This window comes from Monodelphis domestica, chromosome 4 (assembly GCF_027887165.1).
Source record: "Monodelphis domestica isolate mMonDom1 chromosome 4, mMonDom1.pri, whole genome shotgun sequence".
Classification (NCBI taxonomy): Eukaryota; Metazoa; Chordata; class Mammalia; order Didelphimorphia; family Didelphidae; genus Monodelphis; species Monodelphis domestica.
Genome location: NC_077230.1, coordinates 435,993,991 through 436,017,014, shown reverse-complemented (window position 1 = coordinate 436,017,014; position 23,024 = coordinate 435,993,991). Strand labels below are relative to the sequence as shown.

The following is a 23,024-nucleotide window of genomic DNA, read 5'->3' as shown; positions in this document are numbered from 1 at the left end:
GGAGATTAAGATAGGAAATGCTGGCCGAGATGGTTACAGCCTCGGGGAAGGAGAAGGTCAAGAGGAGAGAGAGACAGAGTCATTGAGGAGCCCAGTGGAGCTCCATGGAAGGGGAGAAAAGCCAAGAGGAAGTTCATGGGTTTGCCTCTGAATTTATTCCTGTCCTGCTTGGGCGGTACTCCCAACCACGTAGTAGCCACATCACAAAGTATAGACAATCAAGATTGGGTGGCAAGGTAGAGGGAACACCTTTGGGCGTGTAGATTGCAAACCGCGCTTTCCCGGGGAATTGAGTCCGAGCACGTTAATGAGTTTGTCTTAGGCAAGGGCCGCATGGCCAGTTCAAGGTTACATTCACAAGCCTCATTGGTATAACCTTATGCTGGAGACACAGTAATGATACAGTCATTTATATTTCATAGATGTGAATATGCTTGGGATGCTACAAGTGGGAACTTCTGGGTGGGAAAAGGTACTGGTCTGGAGGGTGTACCTTGCAGGCAGTGCTATGCCAAGTTCAGAGCGTCCAACACAGATAGTGGGGAAGGAGCTAGAGAGAAAGCATAGACCTGGCAGCCTGGCCAGAGCTTTGGAGATCCTCCATATTTGCTCCAGCCACCCAGGAGGTTTTAGAATCAGAGCACACCCAGACGAACTGAAGTGAACTTAATCCCATCAAATGTCTCCAGAACTCAGGGAAGCCCAGGCTCCACACCCATCCTCATTGATTGCTGGACTTTAAGCCAATCAAAAGCCTCCAGAGGACAGGGAAGCTCAAACCCCCCAACAACCCTCCCCCAGAGACTACACCGAGAGATCTTCTCTTAAAGCTCCAAGACAGGAGACTGACAGAATCCCCCAAAACCAAAAAAATGAGAGGAGCAAAGGCACAAATACGGGGAGTAAAGAAGGCATGAATATGAGCAAAGAACAGAAAAAGAAGAATGAAATGACAATAGACAGCTTCTATTCAGCAAACAGAACAGAGGAGGAGAGATCAGCAAACGATAAATCAGAAATCCCAGTGAATTGGATACAGGTTGTGGAAGAACTCAAAACACAATTAAGAGAGGCTGAAGACCATTGGGAAAAGAACTTAAAAATTAAGATTAATCATCTGGAAACAGAAGCACTTGAACTAAAATGAGAAAATACTGTCTCAAAAGCCAAAATCAAACACCTAGAAAATGAGGCAAAGGAGATGAAAGATGTGGCAAAGAAGATGAAAGATAAGATAAAGGAGATGAAAGACAAGGTAAAGAGGATGAAAGATGACCTTCAAAGAAAATCAGACCAGAAGGAAAAGGATGACCAAAAAGCCAGGGATGAAATCGAGTTTTAAAGAACCAGAATACAACAACTGGAATTAAGTGATCTCACAAGGCAGCAGGACACTACAAGACAAAGCCAAAAGAATGAAAAAATTAAGGAAAATATGAAGCATCTCATTCACAAAATAGATGATTTAGAAAATTGTTCAAAGAGAGACAATTTAAGAACCATTGGTCTACCAGAAGACCATGACAAAAGAAAAAGCCTGGACATCATATTACAGGAAATTATTCAGGAAAACTGCCCCAATATCCTAGAACTAGAGGAAAAGTGGAGATTGAAAGAATCCACAGATCACCACCTGCGACAGGTATTTTTAACTGAACGTGAGAAAAATAAAATAATTGCTTATGTCAACAAAACACGGGGGTGTAATGCAGCACATTGGCCATCTTAGGATCCCAAATGGGACTATAACAACCCTGAGGATTACAACTATACCTACAACTATACCGTTGTAGAGAGGCCATCCTTACAGCAATGAGGTAATGTGCTGACAGTACATATAAGTGGATGGAATTTGAAAAAATTAAGCAAAAGGAGGAAGAAACACCCTCCAGATTCATGGATAGAATAATCGAGTTTGGGGACAGATATCTGGATTGGGACCTAACTAAAGAGAATAGCTTAAGACAAGTTAGAAGGATCTTTGTCAATAAATTTTGCAAAGCGATTAACAATTACTTTAGAACACATTGTCCAAGATGGTCAGAGATGGACCTTGAAGAATTGCGAAAAACAGCAAATTAATCAAGTACGTAGTTGAACAACTCTTGGCTTCAACAGATGCAGAAACATGTTAGGAAGATAGCAAACACCTCCTTTTGAAATTGCACATTTTGTACAAACAAAACCAATGTAACCAAAATCAGAAGGGTAGCAACAAATTGGGAAACAATCTTCATAAAAACCTCTGACAAGGGTTTAATTACTAAAATTTATAAAGAACTAAATCAATTGTACAAAAAATCAAGCCATTCTCCAATTGACAAATGGGCAAGGGACATGAACAGGCAATTCTCAGCCAAAGAAATCAAAACTATTAATAAGCACATGAAAAAGTGCTCTACATCTCTTATAATCAGAGAGATGCAAATCAAAACAACTCTGAGGTATCATCTCACACCTAGCAGATTGGCTAACATGACAGCTATGCAAAGTAATGAATGCTGGAGGGGATGTGGCAAAGTGGGGACATTAATTCATTGCTGGTGGAGTTGTGAATTGATCCAACCATTCTGGAGGGCAATTTGGAACTATGCCCAAAGGGCGATAAAAGACTGTCTGCCCTTTGATCCAGCCATAGCACTGCTGGGCTTGTACCCCAAAGAGATAATGGACAAAAAGACTTGTACAAAAATATTCATAGCTGCGCTCTTTGTGGTGGCCAAAAATTGGAAAATGAGGGGATGCCCCTCAATTGGGGAATGGCTAAACAAATTGTGGTATATGTTGGTGATGGAATATTATTGTGCTAAAAGGAATAATAAAGTGGAGGAATTCCATGTGAACTGGAACAACCTCCAGGAAGTGATGCAGAGCGAAAGGAGCAGAACCAGGAAAACATTATACACAGAGACTGATACATTGTGGTACAATCGAAGGTGATGGACTTCTCCATAAGTATCAATGCAATTTCCCTGAACAATCTGCAGGGATCTAAAAAAAAAATACTACCCACAAGCAGAGGATAAACTGTGGGAGTAAAAACACCGCTGAAAAGCAACTGCTCGACCACAGGGTTGGAGGAGATAAGACTGAGGAGAGACTCTAAATGAACACTATAATGCAAACTCCAACAACAGGGAAATGGGTTCGAGTCAAGAACACATGTGATAACCAGTGGAATCATGCGTCGGCTATGGGAGAGGGAAAGGCGGGGGGGGGGGGGGGGGGAGGGGAGGAAAAGAAAACGATCTTTGTTTCCAGTGAATAATGTATGAAAACGACCAAATAAAATAATATTAAAATTAAAAAAAAAAAAAAAAGAAATTGCACAAAAGAGGGCATAAGATCTTGAAGGATAAGGTTCAGTGGTGCCTCCCTAAAGTAGAATATTTGGGGTTCATCCTGTCTGCAGGTGCCTGCTTTATTTCTCCCAAACGAATTGAGAATATTCAAAATTTAAGCTCTCCTACCACTAAGAAATAGTTGAGAGCAATTCTGGGAGCAACAGGGTTTTGCAGACAATGAATTCCTTGCTATAGAGAAATTACTAAAACACTTATAGCACTAACAAGGGATTCAGTCCCTGAACCACTGAAATTAGAGCCAGAACACCTGTCAGATCTATCAGATCAAAAAAAGGCTATCCTATCTGACCCTGCCCTGGGCATCCCAGATTACAACAAGGCATTTACTTTGTATGTACATAAGCGAAGAGGGGTAGCTTCAGGAGTTTTAACTCAAGACTTCGGGACTTTCTCAGCAACCAATTGCTTATTATTCTGCCCAACTGGACCCAGTAGCATCAGGAGAACCACCATGTCTTAGAGGAGTAGCTGCTACAGCCATAATAGTGACAAAAAACTGTTGATCTAGTATTGGAATGCCCTTTAACAATTATGTGCCCACATGAAGTAGAAGAATTGTGGCTAAGACACAGAACACAGGCATTTTCTGATCAGTGAATTACAAGGTATGAAATAACCTTGTTAAATAATGAAAACATAACATTGAAGAGCTGTTCAACTCTTAACCCTGCCACCTTGTTTCCTGATTTACCAACTTCAGGAGAACCACTACATAGTTGTGAAACACTAGTGTCCATGGCAGAAAAGCCTCGAGATAATCTCCTGGACACTCCCTTAAACAACTCATATCTGGTCTGATTTACTGATGGTTCTTTTATGAGAGATGGCATACGCTACACTGGAGCTGCTGTAGTCACAGAATTTACCACTGAGTGGTGAGCTTCGCTGCTCACTAATATTAGCACTCAAGGGGCAGAACTCATAGCTTTCCAACATGCCTTTATAATTGTCAAGGGTAAAAAGGCAACAATTTATATGGATTCTAGATATGCTTTTGGCATTTGTCACTCAGTCGGGATGCTATGGCTCTAGAGAGGATTTTTAACCTCAGCTGGAAAACCCATAGATAATGCAGAAATTATTAATGAAGTTCTTTCTGCTCTCAAACTGCCTGAAGCCCTAGCTGTAGTTCACTGCTCTGCCCATACAGGTGGCTCTGACCCTGTCTCTAGGGGAAATGACTGAGCAGATGCAGCTGCAAAGCTAGCAGCCATAGAAGGGCCTGAATTAATTTTAACATTAACAACCACTGATGATATAAATTTGTCTCTTTCCTATAATGAAAAGGAGGTTGAAAAATGGAAGCAAAGATTCAAAGCAAAACAGATTAATGGAGTATGGGTGTCATCTGAAGGTAAACCCCTGCTCCCTAGAAGTTTCTATCACCAAATATGCCAATCTATTCATAAAAATGGTCACTTCAGTATCCAGGGCATTGTGGACTCTGTTACGAGAGTATGGATAGCCCCGGGTATAACTACCATAGCCTCTAGTGTGTTCAGCCTGCTCTACCTGCCAGGCGTATAACCAACATGCCTTTCGTGGCAAAGCTCTTGGTGGGCATCCTCTGGCTTACCCACCTTTTGACAACCTACAGATAGATTTCATAACAAGGCCAAAGACCGGACATTATAAATTGTGTCTAATCTTAATAGATCAACTGACAAGATGGCCGGAAGCATTTCCTGCAACCCGAGCCACAGCGGCTTTTGTTGCTAAGGTGCTTTTAAAAGACATTATTCCTTGCTTTGGCCTGCCAGTACATATTTATTCAGATAGAGGAAGTCATTTTACTGATTCTGTCTTAAATCAAATATATTCTTGCTTAGGGATAACTCCCAAATTCCATGTTCCATATCATCCCCAGAGCTCAGGACAAGTGGAGAGGATGAATAAAGAACTTAAAAATATGATTGGCAAATTATACATTGAGACCCATTTAAAATGGCCTGAAATACTCCCTCTGGCTCTATTTTATCTTAGAAGCAGGCCTAGAGGAGATCCACATATCTCACTATTTGCGATGCTTTTTGGACATCCGCCAGGGTAAGCTTTTATCCCCTGCATATAAATCACTACTAGGGGGAGATAGTACCATTACTTACACTATACAGGAATCACAGCACAAACTGTGGGAACTCCATGAATCCGGAGCTGCAGTACAAGCCAGACCACTAGACTTTTCACTTCACGACCTGAACCCAGGAGACAAGGTGCATTTTAAGAATTTCCAGCATACTGGAGCAACTCAGGCTTCCTGGGAAGAACCATTCCAAATATTGTTAGCTACTCCAACATCTATAAAGGTTGGAGATAAGGACTCTTGGATTCATTACTCACATTTAAAGAGAGCATCTTTTGTTGAGACTGATTAACTCTATCCTATCACATGAATTGGAGATAATAATCCATTGACAAGTGGATACTGTTTTTCAAGAACACATTAAATTCCTGATTTTTTCCCCATATTTTTTTCTTTTCTTTTGATTAGAATATTCGATTTTTTCCCCCTTTTCCTCATTTCTTGTACTAAAAGTACATACAATTAAATTTCTTTTCGCTCTCTGCAGTAATATAAGTTTTATATCCTGCCATTTATTGATAAATTGTTATGGGACTGTGATTGATGTTTTTGTCTGATTCCAGGAAATGGGATAAAAACAAGGAGCACAGACTTAACCTGAATAGTGCCCAAAAGAGCACACAGGAAATACTAATATGGAGTCGAGGTAGCGACGCTTGACATACGTTAAGTCGTAGGACTTCCTTGTACACTCTTTGTGAAGTACTCATACAAGTACCAAAATTTGACTATCACGCTGACTCCCTATATCCCTGAGAATAACTAAAAATCAGACCAGGGAATGACGCTTCCCTATCAAAATAGAATTCTACTTCCTTTCCTTCTTATAGTATGGCAATTTCCTGTAGTCTTGGCTGCAAATGGGTAAGTGAAATATTACTGCATTCTGTCCTACAGACTTGTGGGATAGAAATTACATTAAATTGGACCTGTACAAGGGCCTATTATAAATTTATTCTTGTTTACTCAACATTTTATATACATAGATATTGATATTTTTGATTCTGATTTTGAATTTTTTTTCTCCCAAAAGTTTAAATTTCTTCCATATTTTTTCCCTTCATATATTTTTGTTTTGTTTATATTGTTTTTGAATTCTTTTAATAACCAACTCATACACCCCCATAACTGAACAATGCATCCTAAGCTGAACTGGAATTTTTTTTTAACACCCACTTCACAGGAGAATTGTATTTTAATAAAAATCCAAGATTTTGAAATTTTTTTTGTTTGTGAAAGATCTTCAAGGAAGAATCTTGCTAACTCCTAAATCCAGAGAATGAACTGTTGCAGAAAGATGCTAGAAAACCTACATTACATCAAGATCAAGAATGAACCTTGGGGTGTGGTTGATTGAACTGAAGGTTGGTTGACTAATTATTTTGAATGTACACTCTTATGCCAAAGGTGATTGCCCCCTAATTGGCCTTTGTCCATGTGCCCAGCAAAACACTGGTTTTGTTGTCTCTCTCTTCCATTTCCCCCTTACCTATAACGATTGTAATTTCATAGCTGGTATGTTTACAAGACCCATCAGAGAGACTAGTCTTCATTGGGCCGTAGGGGTAAATTGTGAATTTTAAAACTATTCCATCCTAATCAGACCATTCTTTAGATTTGATTTGGCCATTTCCTGATCAATAACAATAGAGATACTTGGAATAACAGAATCTAGTCTTGGAAACTCTACATTTCTCCTCCCTTCTTAGTTTAACAAGATTTTGAAGGTCTGCATCTAACTCAAGATTTAATTATCTAAGAAATGGCCTTCAACAGAAATGTGCTGGAAAAAGAACAGACCTCTGGGCTATCCTAAGTCAAGCTAAGTACTCATTGGTATAGATGAGATGCAGAAAAGGGATGTAAAAACGTCCATATATGGCACATCACTTCCTATCTCTTCCTCTTTCCCTGGAGAGGTGACTCTGGCTGGAAGCATGTTCCGATATCTTGGGAGTAGCAGCAGTTATTTGTCTGGATTTTGGCGGTGAGTTTTGTCCTTGACTTGATTCAGGTTCAGGCATCTCAGGTGAGCCACTTTTGGAGTTCAGGTTGATTCCTTCCCCCTTCACACTCCAAACCCTTACTTTCTAGATCTTCTAATCTTCCCGGCTGTATCAGCCAAGGGGAGGGGGGGGGATCCTTCACCCTTTCCCTCTCTGTTCTTCTTAATCTTCTCCACTATATTAATGAAATCACCACAAAATTTGGCAGCTGACTTGGGTATTTTAATATTTGGGGTTTTCATTAGAATTTTTATAAACAAAATCCTTGGTGACCTAAATTAATTATGAATTCAGTCTCGGCCATAATTTCACCCTTTACAAGACCCAGCTCTGAGTTCTGCTGGGTTCCAGACTGGCCTGGGAGGGGCTGCACTCACCTGGAAGGGGGGCCTCAGGGACCAGGGGGCCATTCGCTCTGTCTGCAGGCTCTCTGCCGCGCCACACTGAGGTGCTTCAGGGGGGTGGCAGACCCGAGGTGGAAAGACTTCCTCTCTGTGACCCTGGGGGAGGAGAGAGGGGGAGGACTCAGAGGGGCTCCTAGGCATCAGGAGAAACTCTTCCCCCCTACAGGTGGGAACAGGGAGCCTCAGGTTAGGGAAGGGCCTTGGACTGGCCAGGAAAATGCTCCCCCCACACCTCCTCTGATATCATCTTTGTCTTTATTCCATTCAGAAGCTTCACTGGCTGGACGGGGGAGGCTGCTGGGATTACTGGGTAATGGGGGGGGGGCGATGGAGTGGGGTGTCGGGCATCAGGTGGGGATTTGGGAGTGCGTGAGGGCATCTCTTCAGTGCCTAAGATCGGGCTCCTTCCATGGCATGTGATCACGGCATGCCCCACCCACCAGGCCTAAGATAGCAGCTTCTCTCTTCTCAAGTTTTTGGCCCAGACCAGCCCCTCCCCCATGCTTTCCCCCTCCCTCTCCCCCTCCCCAGCTGCTTCCTGGCTCTAGGTCCTGGCAAGGCCCTAGACACGGGCGCTTCCGTGTTGGTCCCGTTTCTGAGGTCCTTAAAAGTGACCCATAGACACCCACAGCCTCCCCGCCCAGCACCCCACACTCAAACCCCGCTACACAGCCCCTTCCCCACTTCCCGTGCTGCACATGCGCACACTCCCCGCTACGCCCAAGCTCATCACCCGGAACTGGTCCACCCGGCTCTTCCCGCCCTCCAGGAGTCAGAGCAGAAAGTCTCCGCCGGACCAGGGAAGCCGGGGGCCGCGCCTGCGCGTGGGCTTCCCCCCTCCTATTCTCACCCAGCAAAGCTAAACTCCGGGAGCAACAGCCGAGAACAGCCGAGAGTCACTACCGCGCGCCCTCCGGGATCTAAGAGGAACCAAAGGGGATTCCCCGAGTACCTGGAGCCTGTCACCTGGGGGAGGAGGCGAGACTAGGGAGACGTCCGGAAACAGGCCTTCTGGGAAATGGAGTCCTCCGTACCAGAAAGCTGACTTCCCCTCTGTCAGGACGGAGGCATTCTGGGAAATGAAGTCCGGCCTGGGCCCCTGGCGAAGAGGACGGGTGGGGGAGGGGCTAAACACTGATTGTCTCCCAGCTTGGGGAGCTGCAGCCTTCTCCCTTCTCTCCATTTCCGCTCCAGCACTGCCAGGCTTCTTTCCACTGGAGGCGGCCTGAGGCTAGAGCCTGGCACACAGCAGGTGCCTAATAAGTGTCTATTGATTGACTGATCAGTGAATGGATTTATCCTCCCCCAGGACCTGAGTAGGGGGTGCTAGGATCCCCCCTATATGACAGAGGAGGAAACTGAGGCACAGGGCAGCAGCTGACAATACAGGCCCAAAGCCCCTCCCACAGCTTCCCCTCCTCCAGGGATCTCTCTGAAAATTCTGCTGCCCCTTTGGCTTTGGGGGAACCCTGGAGACTCCCCCAAGGAGGGGCCAACCCTCTCCCCAGGTGGAGGAATCAGGTGACTCTGGGATTTCCCTTGGCCTGGGCTCAAAGGTGGCCTCAGACACTGCCCAGCTGGGAGAGCCTGACCAAGGCCCTTCCCAGGCTTTGCCTCAGTTTCCCCCATGGTGAGATCCAGATAATAAGAGCATGAGCAGGGGCTGTGGGGAAGCTGGTCCAGAGAGGGTCTGGGGGGGAAACAGAGCTGCTTCCTCAGGGTCTCCTGGGCTTCTGGGCTGGCTGAGGAGGGTCTCCTTCAGCACCTCCCCAGCCCAGAGGTCCAAAGACCCTCCAGAGGCCTGGGGGAAGCCCAGGAACCCCTCCTGCCCTGGAGGAGGCCACAGAAGGCAGCAGCAGCCTCTGAGCCAGGCTGGGAGCCCTGATGGACAGAGGACAGTCTGGGAGTGTCTGTGTGTCTGTCTGCAGGGCTGCTGGGCTCAGGAGGAGAGAATACACAGGCCTGGGATGGGGGTGTCCGGGCTGGGCCCTTCCCTGGACTCCAGACTCTTCTTCTTCCAGGCTTTGGGCCTGTCCAGGCTGAGCTGGGAGGGAGCCCTAAAGGAAGGCCCAGTGAGGGAGGCCTCCAGGGAGGTAGCAAGGAGGGTCCAGCACCCTCTGGGGGGTCCTTCTAGACATGCCAGCCCCCAGGAGGAGCCCTTTCTTACAGCTACTCCCAGGCCCGGCCCCCAGAAGCCTGGCTCCTGCCCTCCCCCAGCAGGAAGGCCTTTCCCCTCAGGCCTTGAGCCTCCCCATTCCAGGCCAGGCCTCCCAGGGCAGGGGGCTACCCCCAGCAGGGGCTTCCTGCCTCCCCTCCTCCATCTCCTCCCTCTCCCTCCCCAACACAAGCCCTGCCTTCTCCCAGCCTCCTCCTGCCATATTCCCCTTCCTGTTGAAGCCTCTGCTTCTGGCTCAGAGTGAGGGCAGAGTCTGGACCCCAGAAGCCCCAGAAGGGCACATTTGAACCCAGAACCTCTGATCTACAGGCCAGGCTCTCTCCACACAGCCCTCTGGCTGCCCCTGGACTCAGCTGCTTCCCAGAGATTTTCCTCCACATCCCTCCTGGTGCTTCCAGTCATGCCCTACCCTGCTGCCCTCCCCTCCAGTGGAGGTCCTATCCGCTCTGCAGGCTGAGCCCCCCAACATAACTTTCCTGTGGACAGGGGTCTATCTGGTTTATCTCTCTTTAATTTTTCCATCTTTAGTCTTTTTGGGGCTACTTCATTCCCTCCTTTTTCTGTTGGTGGAGGAGTCAAATTCTTGACTAATCAAACAGAGGAGAATAATGTGATCTTAAGGCCAAAAGCTTAATAACCTGAAGACAATGATAGAAAAACAATAGGATTCTCCCAGTGCCATGCAGAACCCTCCCACCCCCTGCTAAAACAGAAGGATGTTGAGTCCCCATCTATTTTTAAGACAGAGAGGACAGTGATTTTTCCAGGAAATTAGCAGACATTTCTAATTCACTAAGGTCTAAAAAGATAGTTGTGAGCATAGTGAGGAGGGGTTGCTCTCTGTGAGGGCTTTTTATGGCAGTCTCAAACGGTCTCCCAGGTGCAGAGACAGTGAGGATGGGTTCCACCCCAAATCCCACAAGGAACTGGTGAGAGTTGCATTTTGTCAGCTATTTGTTGCTATGTAAATTCTCCCCCTGGGTCCTGGCCTCTCACCTCCAGCCTAAGTCCCCATGTCCGACCTAGTAGCCATCCTTTATCCTCTGAATCTGTAATATGCATGAAAGGGTATGTGAGGGATCTATGCACTTACTTCCAAGTAAATTGCACAAATCAAAAAGAATTTTGGTGCCAAAATGCACAAGGTAATTCCCAATTTATTCCCAGGGTCTTAGCCAATTGCTGAGTCACCCTAGCTACAAACACAGGCCCATTATCTGACCCTATTTCCAGTGGGAATCCAACTCTAGGAATGATCTCTGATATTAATTTCTTAACTACCACTAAGGCAGTTTCATGTTTTGTTGGATATGCTTCTACCCAACCTGAAAAAATGTCTACCAGGACTAAAAGATACCTGTACCCATATTTCCCTCACTTAATTTCTGTAAAGTCTACTGTTCTCCTGGCTCCAACCCTCGTAACCTGGTGCCCCCTGGTTCCTTCGGTCCCCCCTTTTGATTAACTTGTGCACATGTTTCACATCTTGAAGGTCTTTGTAGATTCAGATTCTTTTTGCTAGCTGTCAACTCACTGCTTCTGATAAGTGAGTCCTGCCATCTGGCAGGTCCAGCCATCCATAGGGGAACCACACAGCCTCCAGGAGGGCCAGAATCTCAGGCCCGTTCTGGATATCTTTGCCACCAGCAATGAGGAACCCCTGTCAGTGCCCCCTGCCATCTCATCCCCTCCCCTCTCCAAATATCTAAGGGAAAAGGGTGCGATGGCCTCACTATTCTGTTTCTTCTTCAGCGCTAAGAATGGGTGTAGAGCTGTCCCTGCCTATGGTCCAGAGAGAGGTATTGGCAATGTCCAAGGCTTTCAGGCTGGAATGGTTGCCGAGGTTACAAATGCATACAAATACATATCCCACAGGGGTGTAGTCAAAACTTGAACAGGGAGGGAAAGGCTGCAGACATAGGGTCTTTACTGGCGTGTCCTTAGTAAATGCCTGGGTCCCAGGTTGGTGGAGACCTGCTTGGAGATGGCCAGCCACTGCTTCCCCTGATTGGCAGACAGGTCACAACGAGGAGAGCCAGCCCCTAAGGTAGAAGTGTAGAAACCAGGACTGGGTCAAACACTAAAACACCAGCTAGAAACAGAGAATTACTACAACAGTAATTGGCATTACACATTTGCATTTGAGTATCTTAGCCAACAGACTTAATCTTCAGAAATCATCTTCTGACAGGAATAGATTCCTTTAGGAAATCGGATTCCTGAGTTGTTTGCAGAGCTGGTATGTGATGTTTCTGTTAAAGAATATCCTTTTGCAAAGTACACATTAACTATAAACATCTATAAACACTTGAGTAACAATATTTTACAGATGAATTTCTTTTACCCCAGATTCTGGGGGAAATTCAAGAAAGCTTTGAGCTATATTTCCAAGCTTAAGATCCAAACTTCAACTGTGGTAAATTAAGGCTACAATAAACTTCACCTACTTCTCAAAGTATGTTCCTAACAATTTGAGAATTTTCAATTATTAAGGTTGTTTCAGGAAATGGAAACTTTAATTTCATAATTTGCATTATGTGCTGATTATGGTAATTAGTCACCAAGGAAAATATTTCCTCATGTCCCAAAGGACACAGTGAGTGGCTTTACATAGAGGTCAAAGCTATCACTGGCTCATGCCATCACTGTAATTAATAGCCTAGATGGTCAGAAAAGGTTCATTCCCAGGTGAGCCCAGAATATGCCTCTGTACCCATCCCAGGACTTTCTCTGTCCTTAGTGTGCTTTGTCACCATTAAATCCCAGAAGCCTTCTTTTACTTTAAAGGACAAGTCTCACCCATTTCAGCTGAGAGAAATTCTGCTTATCAGCCGTCCAGAAACAAATCTCCATACCCTCAAACAAGCCTTTTATATTCATTCAAAGCTGATCACTCAATTATTCTTATGTATTTTGGCAATAATTTACATATCACACTTTAGTCACAAAACCTGAAATAAAGAACACGAGTGCTGAATTGAGTAGCTCCATAGAGTGAATCTTTAAAATTCTCAGACTCTACTTCATAAGATTTGGTTAAGACCATTCCCCATTTTAAACAATGAAGGAACTTAGAGCAGGAATGTGAGACCTCTACTCCACCTTTACTTAAACATGCTTTAGGGGAAGAAACTCCTTGCTGAACAATGAAAAATATTTAAACCCATACTTATAGTAAGTGAACCCAAGGGGGTTCACATTCCAATAGAATTCTTACTATCAGTAGGAAATTTTTTCCAAGTATGAAACTTTCCAATGGGGAAATTTCCAACATTCACAAGTCTAAGAAATTATAAGGTTTACACTATAAAGGTGCTATAGGCAACCCCTACTCTTTCATTTTTCCTTTTGACATTTCAATTTCTTTAAATCCTCTATTGATTTACGGTTCTCGGTTTTTTTGTTTTTGTTTTTTTTGCATGGCCCTTAAAAACGTAGACTGCTACTCTCATCAATTCTTCAAGATCCATAAGGTCCCAATTTGGGCATCTAGTTTTAAAGTAGTTTTTAACCACTATACAACAATTCTTAACAAACTGTCTACATATTTGTCTAATATCCCACTCTCTGGACAAATCAAAGTCCATATATATGTATGTGTGTGTGTGTGTATATATATATATATACATATATATATATATATATCCCATATAAATAAGTCTGCAATAACCTGGGAGGGACTTTAATCAATTTCTTGTCTGGAACATTTGAATTTTGACCATGCATCAGGTTATTGGAGCAAGATCTCATGGCTGTCAACAATGCTTCTCTGATCTACTTTAGTTTTCTGTAATCTGGCTCAACATGGGGATTCTGATGTGGATTTTTAGTTCCCCAAAGATCTACTCCCCTACCTCTCTTCTGATTAGCAAGAGAGATGATATTACATTTTCTGTTTGTTAGAAACATTTCTAATGAATTTTTAACATCTAGCCAAATAGGGTCAAAAGTTTTTAATATGTTCTCCATTTTTTTTTACAATTAATATTGGTTCTTCCTCAAAAGAAGGGATATCCTCTTTGAATCTATTTAAATCATTAAGGATGAAATGTGTATTGTGTCTTACAGACATCAAGTTCCCATTTTTATTAAAGGTGGGTACTTCCCTTAAGGGAAATAAGGTTTGTCTGAATTATTTTGTGTTCCTGCCTCTACAGTCCTTGTTCTATTTTTGTTGGGGTAGGTAAGGGGAGGGGAAGGAGTGATAAGGTGGGATGGAGGAGATGTGAGCAGGGAGTGTCAGAAGGATGAGATAGGAGCAGTATTGGAAATGAATTGGGCAGGCAGGAAGAGATTGTGGCAAAGGAGGAAGGGATAGGGGCTGGTATAGAGGGGGTGGAGTAGGAGTCAAGGGTGGGGGGAGTGAGTTGGGGAAGACAGGGTAGGGTAGTAGGTATCGGTAGAGATAGGAGTGGGTTGGGAGGAGGGGGAGGGATTGGGGAAGAGGTAGCATGGGTAGGGGAGTAGTAAGCTGGGTCAGGGAGAGGATGGGTTGAATAGGAGGAACAGAATTGTGAAGGGCAGGAAGGAAGAAATATTCTGTTAATGAGGAAGTATGGAGAGATAAATCTCAACTACTCTGGAGTATTTTTTACTACATTTCAATATTTTCATGAAAGCCTTGATCTCCCACAAACTCTCCTCCATATCCTCAAACTGACCTTGTAATTCCTCAATTTGGGGAGCACTGTGAATTTTAAAAGTCTCCATCTTGGTATAGCACCCAAAAATTGTGCACACCCACACTACACGAGCATGTGCTAGTCAATGACAAATCAGAAATAACTAACTGCCCACCTGGGCTGTCCTAAGCCAAGCTAGAGCCAACCATTGGCACTTGTGAGACACAGGAAGTAAGGTAGGGAACAGTCTCTGGAATTTGCTCACTTCCTGTGGAGAGACCTAGACGCCAGTTCATGTGAGAAGCTTGGACAGGGAGGACGCCTGCAGACAGCTTTCCTTCAGATCGGTCACTTGAGTCAAGGACTGATTCTTTCCACCTTGGCCCTTGGTCAGAGGTGGAGTAGCCCCTCTTCCCTTTTCTCCTCTCTCCTTCTCTCCCTCTACTTTCCCGACTCCCATTATGATTAAACCTCCATAAACTCCATTCTGACTTGAGTGTTTCATTTTAGGAATTTCAAAAGTAAATTCCTTTGGCGGCCATTGTTCAATATTACAACAATCTTAAAAAAGGTGAAATTTTCACCATTACAGTTGGCGACCACGAGTCCACGAAGTTTCTATCACCAAATTTGCCAATCTGTTCATAATAATGGCCACTTTGGTACCCAGGGCATTGTGGACTCTGTTAAGAGAGTATGGATAGCCCCTGGTATAACTACCATAGCCTCTAAAGTGTGTTCAGCCTGCCCTACCTGCCAGGCATATAACCAACATGCCTTTCGTGACAAAGCCTTTGGTGGGCTTCCTCTGGCTTACACACCTTTTGAGCACCTGAAGATAGATTTCATAACGATGCCAAAGGCTGGACAATATAAATTTTGTTTGGTCATAGTAGACCAACTGACCAGATGGCCGGAAGCATTTCCTACAGCCCGAGCCACCGCAGCTTTTGTTGCTAAGGTGCTTTTAAAAGAAATTATTCCTCGCTTTGGCCTACCAGCACGTATTGATTCCGATAGGGGGAGTCATTTTACTGATTCTGTTCTAAACCAGATATATTCTTGCTTGGGGATAACTCCCAAATTCCATGTTCCATATCATCCCCAGAGTTCAGGCCAAGTTGAGAGGATGAACAAAGAACTTAAAACTATGATTGGAAAATTATGCACTGAGACCCATTTAAAATGGCCTGAAATTCTCCCTTTGGCCCTATTTTATCTTAGAAGCAGGCCTAGAGGAGACTTACATATTTCACCATTTGAGATGCTTTTTGGACATCCACCTATACAGGCTAAGCCTTTCTTCCCGGCTTATACATTGCTATTAGGGGGAGATACTACTATTGCTTCCTATATACAGGAATTACAGCACAAACTGTGTGAGTTACATGAATCCGGAGCTGCAGTACAAGCCGGACCACTAGACTTCTCACTTCATGACCTGAACCCAGTAGACAACATGTATATAAAGAACTTCCAGCGTACAGGAGCAACCCAGCCATCCTGGGAAGGACCATTCCAAATATTGTTAACTACTCCAACATCTATAAAGGTTGGAGAAAAGGACTCTTGGATTCACTGTTCTCATGTAAAGAGAGCATCTTCTGTTGAGACTGATTGACTGTATCCTATACATGCATTGGAGATAACTACCCATTGACAAGTGGAACTGTTTTATTCTGCTTTTGACACATTGAATTCCTAAATTTAATTTTTTCTTTTCCTTTTTTTCTCTTTTCCTTATTTTATTATTATTTTTTACATTATTTTATTTTTTCCCTTTTTCTCATTTCTATGTACTTAAGGTACATATGATCAATATTAATTTTATTCTACAATATTAGTTTAAATATATACTTGCTGTTATTATTAATATGCACCCAAACAGCTTTAGACTATGGGAACGTGCCATTCATTGATAATTGTTGTGGGACTATGATTAATGTTTGTGTCTGATTCTAGGAACGGGATCAAAAAAAGGAGCACAGAGAAAACCTGGATAATGCCAAAAGAGCTCACAGGTCTAAAAATCAAAGACCAATCCAGGTAGGATTAATGCATTTCTAAGCCAATACTAAGGAATTGAACCTAGTGTGAGTCTTGGGGTTGTGCCACTTGACAGACGTTAAGATGTAGGCCTTCCCTGTATCCACACTCTTTGTGAAAGTACCTACAGACAAGTACCAAAGGTTGGCTACCATCCTGGCTCCATCCATCCCTGTGAACGAAGGTAAAATCAGATGAGGGAATGACACTTCCCTAGGTATAAAATAAAAATCTGGTCCTCTTTTTTCTCTCCTATAGTATGGCAACTTCCTGTAGCCTTGGCTGCAAATGGGGAAGTAAAATATGCTGCATTCTGTCCTACAGACTTGTGGGATTAGAAATTACTTAACTGAACCCTAATACAGGGGCCTGTAAAAAAATTTTTTTTTATTCTTGCTTTCTCAACTTTTGTATACATAGATTTTTTTTATTTTTTGATACTGATTTTGAATTCTTCTTTAATATAAATATATGCATATATAAAGGGTCTATATTTTTCCCTTAATTTTTTCCCTTTTTCTTCTGATTTTTTTATTTTATTTTCACTTTGTTTTGTTTTTCTTTTGGATTAACTCACACAACCCCACAACTAAAACTCGAATCCTCAGCTGGACTCAGTGTTTTTTCAACACTTTCTTCAGGGGGGATTGTATTTCATCAAATCCAAGATTTAAATTTTGTTCGAGATAAATCTTCAGAGAAGAAGCTTGCTAACTAACTGAATCCAGAGAATGAACTGTTTGCAGAAAGATATCTAAACCTTTTCACTACAGGAAGATCCAGAATGAACCTTGGGGTGTGGTTGATTGAACATTTTTTGAATGTACACTCTTATGCCAAAGGGGACTGCCCCCTAATTGGTTTTTGTCAATGCGCCCAGCAAAACATTGGTTTGCTGTCTTTCTCTCTCTCTCCTCTATTTCCCCATATTTACAACTATTATAATTTTCCTCTTAGTGGGTAAAAAATTTTGTATACACTTACAGTTAGAAATTTTTGGGGTGCAGTATGCTTATGTTTAGTGATCAATTGGGGAGACTAGTCCCCCAATCATCATCAGGGGGGATTGTGAATTTTAAAAGTCTCCATCTTGGTATAGCACCCAAAAATTGTGCACACCCACACTACACGGGCATGTGCTAGTCAATGACAAATCAGAAATAACTAACTGCCCACCTGGGCTGTCCTAAGCCAAGCTAGAGCCAACCATTGGCACTTGTGAGACACAGGAAGTGAGGTAGGGAACAGTCTCTGGAATTCGCTCACTTCCTGTGGAGAGAGCTAGACGCCAGTTCCTGTGAAAAGCTTGGACAGGGAGGATGCCCGCAGACAGCTTTCCTTCAGATCGGTCACTTGAGTCAAGAACTGATTCTTTCCAACTTGGCCCTTTGGGCCTAAAAACTCCCTCTACCTTGGTCAGAGCTGGAGTAGCCCCTCTTCCCTTTTCTCCTCTCTCCTTCTCTCCCTCTACTTTCCCGACTCCCATTATGATTAAACCTCCATAAACTCCATTCTGACTTGAGTGTTTCATTTTAGGAATTTCATAAGTAAATTCCTTGGCGGCCATTGTTCAATATTACAACAATCTTAAAAAAGGTGAAATTTTCACCATTACAGCACTGGAAGGTATAAACCTTAAAATTTCTTAGACTTATAAATGTTGGAAATTTCACCATTGGGAAATTTCATACTTGAAAAATTTCCTATTGAGAGTGGGAACTCTATTGGAATGTGAACCCCTTTGGCATGGGAGGTTCCTCCTCCTCCCTTCTTATGATTACTTTAGGACAGAAACCTTTTGCTGAACAATGGAAAGAGCTTAGACCTATGCTTAAGCATAGAACAGGAAGTTCTTTGAGTCATGATTGATTTTAGAATTGATACAATGGAGATACTTGGAATGACAGAACCAGGTCTTGGAAATTGCAATCTCCACCCTACTCAGTCCTAACAGGATTTAGGAAGGGCTGCAGCATAGATCAAAATTTAATTATTCCAATCTCTACCCTACTCAGGGTAACAGGATTTAGGAAGGGCTGTAGCAAAAGATCAAGATTTAATTATTTGAGAATATGACCTTCAACAGACATGTGCAAAGCCACAGACCTCTGAGCGGTCCTGGGTTAAGCTAGAGCCACCATTGGCACAAGGAAAATGACGGACAGTGATTGGTAGATGTGAGAACTGAGGGGAGGGAACTTGGATGGTTTCCTTAAAGATAGGGGGGTCTGAGGACTGAGGGGTTGGTTGGAGAGTTTTGGCTCTGACTGGTTGGAGAGGTGCTCTGAGAAGCTTGCTCTGAAGGAAGCTGGAGGTGGAGGCCCCGGAGACTGTTTCTCCATTTTGGTCACGTGAGTAATAGGGACTGATCTCCTTTCTTTGCCCCAGCTATCTAAGGGCTTGGGCCTTTTGGCCCAGCCTAAACAGAAGGGGTATTTAAGCCCTATTCCCTTCTCTCCCCTTTCTCTCTCCCTCTCTCTATCTCTAATTCCTTTCTTTCTCCTGTTTGTAATTAAACTCTATAAAAGGTTGACTGCTGACTTGAGTTTTCATTTAGGAATTACATAGCTGAATTCCTTGGCGACCTTAAATTAATATATATCAGTCTTCCCTGGGCACACATGCTCACATGGTTTATCCCCATTAGATTGACCTCCTTGAGGTCAGAGACTGGTTTTATTTCCTTCCTTTGCATTCCCAGGAGTGAGCACAGTGCTTGGCACAGAGCAGCTACTTACTAAGTACTAAGTCCAAGTCCCTTAGATAGGAAGTTCAGAACTTTATATAGTCCTATTTTCACACTACTTTCTGTCTCTCCCCCACTTTATTGGAATCAATATCAGCATTTCAAATTGCCTAGCAATGCCCAAGGAGGTTGGCGTAGTCTTTGGAGGTGTGACCTTACTCTAGGGACAAATAACGAAAATTTGACAGATCTAATTATCCCTTCACAGGGAGTCTTCAGAGATTCTGATTGACACTAATTCACACCTCTCTGACCTAAAGGCAACCCCAGTCCCTGCTCTACCTATATCTGCACTAACGCCCCCGCACCCTCCCCCCTCTTTAGGTGATATTAGAGGTAGTGGTCTATGACAGTTGGCAGGGCCCACGGAAAGTGTAATGGATTTAAAAGGAACCCAGACCTGGTCTTACAGTCAGATAGCCAGATGTTCCAGAATCACAAGGAAACACAGCAGACAACAGCAAGGCAGCAGGTAGGATGAGGCATCAGGGTAGATCAGCAACCACAGGACAGGCAGCCATTCTCCCCAAGTAAATCCAGAGAAAAGACAGCCAAACCCCCAGTTAACCATCTAACCCCTACTTTCACATTCTAGAATCTTTTTCCTCCTGCAAGTCTCCCCTACAGACCAAACACACTTGCTAACACCCTATCTTCCTTAAAACAGTTCCTCTCTTTGCACAAAGGCAAAATAGTGTTAAAAACTATGTTTTTGCATTTGTGCATCAACAAACTTATATCACACCTAAACTAAAATACTTACCTCAAAATAATAAACAGCCTACACTCACTCATCTTATACTATCTAATACTATCTTATTCTAGGGATTCAAACAGAGGAAAGGAAATTGGAAAAAATGTACAATGATCTCTTACAAAGTGCAAAATACAAAGAAACCATATGCAAAAGCAAAACAAGCAAAAAAATATCATAATAGAAATACAAACACAAAACTCCATGCTAAATAAGTCATAAAAATTGCAAAACTAATGCAGAAAACAATTCTATCAAAACTATTATAATACAGAAAACAGAAAACAAAATACAAAAGTACAATAAACACAACATTGTATTAGCTTTACAAAAACATCAAACCAAGCCATCAAAACTTGTTCATGCAAAATACATTTAAAAATAGATGAAAATTCAAAACAATCTTATTCTAAGTTAAAACATTATTACACAAAACTGAAACTGTTACATAGAACTGAGCATCTGACTATCCTATATAGGAAACTTAATCAGTATCAAATATTAACTACATACATAATTTCTATATATGTATATATAATACATGTATACAATATATGAACTTGTGCTACACATATATGCATGCCATATTTACACACATTACATATATACCATTGTAAACCTTAAAATTTCTTAAGACTTATGAATGTTGGAAATTTCCCCATTGGGAAATTTCATACTTGAAAAATTTCCTACTGATAGTAAGAACTCTATTGGAATGTGAACCCCCTTGGCATGGGAGGATCCTTCTCCTCCCTACTTAAGATTACTTTAGGACAGAAACCTTTTGCTAAACAATGTAAAGGGCTTTGACCTATGCTTAAGCATAGAACAGGAAGTTCTTTGAGTCATGATTGATTTTAGAATTGATACAATAGAGATACTTGGAATGACAGAACCAGGTCTTGGAACTTCCAATCTCCACCCTACTCAGAATAACAGGATTTAGGAAGGGCTGCAGCAAAGATCAAGATTTAATTATTTGAGAATATGACCTTCAACAGACATGTGCAAAGGAAACAGACCTCTGGGCGATCCTGGGTTAAGCTAGAGCCACCATTGGCACAGGGAAGACATGGACAGTGATTGGTAGATGTGAGAACTGAGGGAAGGGAACTTAGATGGTTTCCTTAAAGATAGTGGGGTCTGAGGACAGGAGGAGGAGGTTTTGCTCTGAAGGAGGTCTGAGAAGAGGGCTTGCTCTGAAGAAGGCTGGAGGTGGAAGCCCCTGAGACTGTTTCTCCATTTTGGTCACGTGAGTGATAGGGACTGATCTCTTTTCTTTGCCCAGCTACCTAAGGGCTTGGGCCTTTGGCCCAGCCTAAGCACAGGGGGTATTTAAGCCCTATTCCCTTCTCTCCCTCTCCCCTTCTCTCTCTCTCTCTCTCTCTCTCTCTCTCTCTCTCTCTCTCTCTCTCTCTCTCTCTCTCTCTCTCTAATACCTTTCTTCCTCCTGTTTGTAATTAAAAACTCCATAAAAGGTTGACTGCTGAGTTGAGTTTTCATTTAGGAATTACATAGCTGAATTCCTTGGCGACCTTAAATTAATATATATCAATCTTTTAAAGTGATTTCCATATCACACCTATACATGTGTATATTCAGTATAATACAATTTTATCAACCCCATGATACATACTATTTACATATGTGTGGAAAGTGAAATGTGTAATTCATGTTGTAACATGTTTTAATGAAATATACTATCCTACATTATCAACCCTTACCCCTATCTATCATACATCCCTATATGCTTCCTAATATCATCAAAACAGAACATCTGCACTCTGACATCCTATCTTAATTAAATCTCCTAAAAACTAATCTATCTACCTATACTACTATTCTTACCTACCTAAAATTTAAGCAGTATACATTTACATACATGGACACTCATATATAACTAAATCCTATTAACAAGTAACTATTCACTATTCACTACTTGATCAAAGTATCCTAACCATTTTTATGTCTGTGTTTATGTTGTGTTATGTTATGTTTCTGTTGTATGCAATATATCTATCAAAACATCAGATTGTCCATCTTCTCATCTTGTCTGAAGAAATCTCTTCTCCAAACCCATGGCAGTAATATTGTAGCATACCAAGCATTTTAGCATCTGGGAAGTATGATTGATGAATTGATATTGTATCCTGTAGATTCTTTTACCAGACACATGGTATGGAAAGGGATAGTCCAAAGGACTGGCAAGGGATGGGCTAATTCATGGGCTGGGCCTGAAGGCCAAGTTGCCCTAGCTCAGAGTACATTCATTTGCAAAGCACAGGTTGGATTAATCTCCTCCTCTTTGATCTTGTCATTGTCAATTCAACCAATGTTAAGACCTATGCCATGTTACGTATTCGTTGACCTCCCAATCCACATTCCTAAAACCTCCAATAAATACTGGGGAACACGTGCGAATTCCCTCTTTTACCTCGTCTCTTACTCTCTTCTCTTCCCTTCTGTTCTCTTACACCTCTTACTCTCACAGGGTTTGCTCTCCCTCTGGCCTCTTACAATCTTGATCGTGCTGTGGCCTATTATGTTCCTCGTGTCTGACTGCCTTGCACAGCGCTGCTGCCCCACACATCTCCCATTAATTTCTTGGCCGTATGGCCCAGGGGGGGATGTCCCAGAGCTCTCAGCTCCACGCAGGTTCTCTTAGTCTTCATACTTATAATTGCTCCACTTGCCTTCTCTTTCTAAAGAGGTAATTACGGAGCTCGCTTGTCCCCAGGTGTTTTAACTTGTGATCTCTGAGTCTTTATTCCTGCATCTCTTGCTCTGACTGCCTTATCTATCTCACATCCATATTCCTATAG

The 23,024-nt window shown here is 42.8% G+C and overlaps 1 protein-coding gene across 5 annotated transcripts in view; it reads right to left on the bottom strand.

The window, feature by feature from the left end:
* The window catches only part of LOC100021480 (zinc finger protein 260-like), a 42,083-nt gene extending 33,027 nt beyond the window's left edge, over positions 1 to 9,056 (bottom strand). Inside the window, exons 1-2 of one of the 5 annotated variants that reach the window (XM_016422380.2) lie at positions 8,811 to 9,056; positions 7,832 to 7,954 (exon numbers count right to left, since the gene is read on the bottom strand). In XM_016422380.2, the coding sequence (XP_016277866.1) occupies positions 7,832 to 7,954; positions 8,811 to 9,041 (354 nt within the window). In that variant the 5' untranslated portion in view covers positions 9,042 to 9,056. Of the gene's footprint in view, positions 1 to 5,470; positions 5,623 to 7,831; positions 7,971 to 8,090; positions 8,568 to 8,708 lie in introns of those variants that run through there. The other 4 variants (XM_016422381.2, XM_056825763.1, XM_056825764.1 and 1 more) reach the window with 4 other exon arrangements.
* Positions 9,057 to 23,024: the final 13,968 nt, after the last annotated feature.